This window comes from Belonocnema kinseyi, chromosome 3, assembly GCF_010883055.1.
Source record: "Belonocnema kinseyi isolate 2016_QV_RU_SX_M_011 chromosome 3, B_treatae_v1, whole genome shotgun sequence".
NCBI lineage: Eukaryota > Metazoa > Arthropoda > Insecta > Hymenoptera > Cynipidae > Belonocnema > Belonocnema kinseyi.
This window is the reverse complement of record NC_046659.1, coordinates 1,831,823-1,835,734: the sequence shown is the minus strand read 5'-3', so window position 1 is coordinate 1,835,734 and position 3,912 is coordinate 1,831,823. Positions and strand designations below refer to the sequence as shown.

At 40.1% G+C, this 3,912-nt stretch overlaps 1 protein-coding gene across 2 annotated transcripts in view; it reads left to right on the top strand.

Moving 5' to 3' along the window:
• Positions 1–3,912, top strand: part of LOC117169694 (glutamate receptor ionotropic, kainate 2) — a 659,604-nt gene that overhangs the window by 159,721 nt on the left and 495,971 nt on the right. For both annotated transcript variants that reach the window (XM_033356181.1, XM_033356180.1), the window contains exon 5: positions 3,396–3,553. In XM_033356181.1, coding sequence (XP_033212072.1) covers positions 3,396–3,553 — 158 coding nt within the window. The remainder of the gene's footprint in view (positions 1–3,395; positions 3,554–3,912) is intronic.

The window sequence follows — 3,912 nt, the reverse complement described above, 5'->3', positions numbered from 1 at the left end:
TCCTCTAGAAACAAACCGAAAAGTCACTGACAAAACCACCGAACGCGTCCTCGGGTTGCGGATAGAGTGTCCTTGTACCCAGGGTTTCTGCTGAATATGGTTACAAAAATGAATAGGCAGTCGCTGACAATTGTCTAGGGGTGGTTTTGAAGGAATTAACCCCTAAAAGGAGGTGTGAAAACCGTGCTGTAAGCTAATTGGCACCCAGCTGTGGGGTCTAGAACGGTGACTCTGGGATACCAGGTGACCCGTCAGAGTACGCAACCATTTGCTTGCAAGCGGCGCTCTACAAGGATGGACGAAACCCTTCCCTTAGTTCATCGTGAGAACAACAATGACAACACCAAACATAGTTGTAGTAAGTGGGGTTCAAAACAACAGAACACGCAGCGCTCCCGACAATGGGTTGGCCGACAATGCTGACCACTCTAGAGCTGGGAAGCCAATAATGATGTATTAAATGCGATGGATGGATGGAATCTCGGGACCTTTAGCTGGACAAAGCGACTAAATCGCGACTTGTTAAAGTGCTGGGATACAAGTGTGGCTCCTGAGCGGAATTACGTGGCACTAATGTATGCTCTGTGTTGCGAGTAACACCCTGAGCTATCGCACTTTTCGCATCAGCGTCTGCGAAATCATGCCGCACTACTCCAAAAAAGGGGCTATGTTAGTGAAACGCCTACTCTACCACAGTCAGAACAAGCCGGCAACAGGTAAAACGAGGCGACATTAAGAACAAACGCGGGCAAGCATCCGATAGAGCAAGAGCGATGCTTTATGCCACGGAGAAACATCAACGCCCATGTTTCTCTCAACCCTAAAGATCTGGTTGAAATGGATGACGAGCTTCGTGAACATTTTACCGCAGAATCAGACGTCCGGACGATCAATTGTGGTGTGTATAATGAACCGACAGCTTTGGTCGATGCGAACTGTAAAACAAAACCAACGATTGATCATAAGACCATAAGACGAATGCATCAACCCGCCACAAAGATAGGCTGGGCAAGACAGTACGCGTCCCACATTCAGTGTGTGTTCGAATACATCAATGGTCAAAGCTGCTGACCATCAGGCAGCATATTGTTGAGAGAATACGGATACTATCTGACGCTAAGAGAAGTCCAGAACGGAGAGAGATGTGAATCAGAGAAAATCAACAGTTTCTCTCTGACCCAACTTGACTCTTTCAAGACCCTCCAGTTACTGTAAAACACCCGCTTAAACCAGAAGAGGTCCAAGTATTTTTGAGAGAAGTCTACGAATTGCAGCATGACTAATGCCCTCATAAAACGTGATGAAGAGGGCCCACCCATCACTACCGAGGAGGTGAAAAAAATATTAAGGGGGATGCAGAACTATTTCGCTCTGGAACCAGATGGTGTCGAGAGCTTCTGATGAAAGAAGTTCCCATCAACTCATCAGCATTTGGCTCGTATTTTCACCTCATATTTAAAGTCGAAAGAGCCAATTTCGGAGTGGTTGGTGGAAGGGTGCACAATACTGCTGCCCAAATAAGAAATTTAGCTGAGCCGAAGAATTACAGCCCAATCACTTGTCTGAACACAATGTATAAGATATTCACAGATACTCTAAATGATAGGATTGCTCCAGCAATTGAACCTGTGTGGCAAGAAATGTATGAACAACGTGGCTCAAAGAAAGACGTACCAGAAAGTCGGGAGAACCTGCTCATCTCTAGTTAAACTGGTCAGGAAGCACGAAGCAGTGGGCATAGGTGCATTTCTGTAAAAAGCAGCGGAGGAGGCTGCTGAAACACTCGGATTTAACTTCAGTATTAAGGGGTGAGAAAAATGGATCAAATCTTATGTTTCTCGAGTACTCACTCCTAAAAGCCCGGAATAAGAAATCAAAAGAGGAAAACTTCCGTAAACAGCTTCTCGATAAGAGGATGCACGGCATTTTCCACAGAAATGTGAAGGATCAGTCAATTTCGTGTGAGATAACTTTTGCCTTCCTTAAATCACCCTACTTGATGTCTGGCACGGACGGTTTCATTTTTGCGTGCAAGACGGTGTCAATTTCATCTTAAAATACCGTCGCTACATTTTGAGCTAAGACATTCTCGATGATAGCTGCAGGGCGGGCCTTGCACAACCGAAGTATTTAGTGCACATACTATCTACTTGTTCAACTTATGCGGGAACAACCTACATCCAAAGGCACAATGCGGCACTAAGAGTGCTTTATTACCATCTTTGTCACTCTTACGGTATTAACCTTAATATCGCTTCTCTAAATGCTACTATGGAAATAATGTCAAGCTATAAATAAAGTCATTTTATATGAGGAAATAAAGTCATTTTATATAAGGAAATAAAGTCATTTTGATTTTATTGCACGAGACAATATTCATAACGAAGACTTAGAAAGTAGAGAGTCCGTTAGTTTAACAGTTCATGGTGAAACCCCTCCTCTTTCTCCCAAGAGTCAATACGCTCGCTGCGCCCGTGAACACATGATGCGGTGTATTAATAGAAAAATATATGTCACAAATTTCAGCGAAATAGCTTAACCTCTTTTGTCAGTAGAAGGCTTGAATATTTCATATTCTTAATTTGCTATTGTAGGCTAACAAATAAAACACCACCCAACGAAGATAGCAATGTTATTGGATATTTCGTAACGCTTAATAAACTTGTTAGTAAATCCTTCTAAGGATATGCTTTTAAGATCGAAGCTTAGACGAAATTCTGGCCATCTCATGGATGATATAATGGATTAATTTTTCAAAAATACTTCTTGGCAAAACACCTGAAAAAATGCCTTTAGACCTTCTGCATTTGTCTACACAAAAGCTCGTGGTATAAAAGCTGCTTCTATGCACTTTGCCCGAAACCAGGACAAAGACAATTCAATGACCAATTTATAGGAGAAAGAAATACCTGTGCAACGACCGAAAGTATCGATACAAATGATTGTTACACAGGCTAAGAATTTTCAATACTCGGACATTTTTAGAAACTGTATAAATGCACATGTTCATTAACTACAAGCTCTTGTACCTGATGTGGACTCCTGTTGTATTTCTTACTTGTATCATGTTCTTCCTGAAATTAATAATTATGCTATCGGCAAAAATATAATTGAGAATTTTGACGAAGTGGAGAAACTACTGTATTTTAAGGGAATTATTTGAAAAGTAGTGTTAATAATAAGTAATAATGCATTGTTTCATTTTTCGAAAAAAAATATTTTAAAAGATTTTACTAACCTCTATATCTCCTTTCTAATGACCTATTGTTGATACTATCATATTTTCCTGGCCCTCCTTTATTTTCTTAAAACGCAAAAAATGGGTATGTCTTATAAAAAAACTTCTAATTTTTAAATAAGAACCTGAACCATCCGCACTTTGATTATGATTTCAGGCTTACGTCGATCTAGTTAAAGCTTGGGGTTGGAAAAGCTTTACTATCATATACGAAAATAATGAAGGTTTAGTGCGTCTGCAGGAACTTCTTAAAGCTCATGGACCCAGCGAATTTCCCATTACTGTTAGACAACTTGGAGAGGGTCCAAACTATAGGTGAGGTAATAATTAAAATTAACTATTTTACTTTAAGGCATTTTACTAAATTTAAATCGATGTTGTTGATCCGGTGTCGATGTTGATGTTTTCTCGTCTGAGATAATGATAGATTGTGTTAGTGTTGTTGGAAGAAATTGATATACTGCGGACAATTAAGATCTTATGATGTTATAGATCATTTATTAAAATTCTACGTTTCGAGAGTCAAAATGATCTCCTCATCAGGAAACAATAGTTCTATGTAGGTATACTTATTATAATGATATAACTATAGTAATGAACCCATCCTCTCAAATAAGACATTCTCGCTTATCAAGTTGGCGAGGTCACATAGATTTTGGTAAGCCCCAGCATGT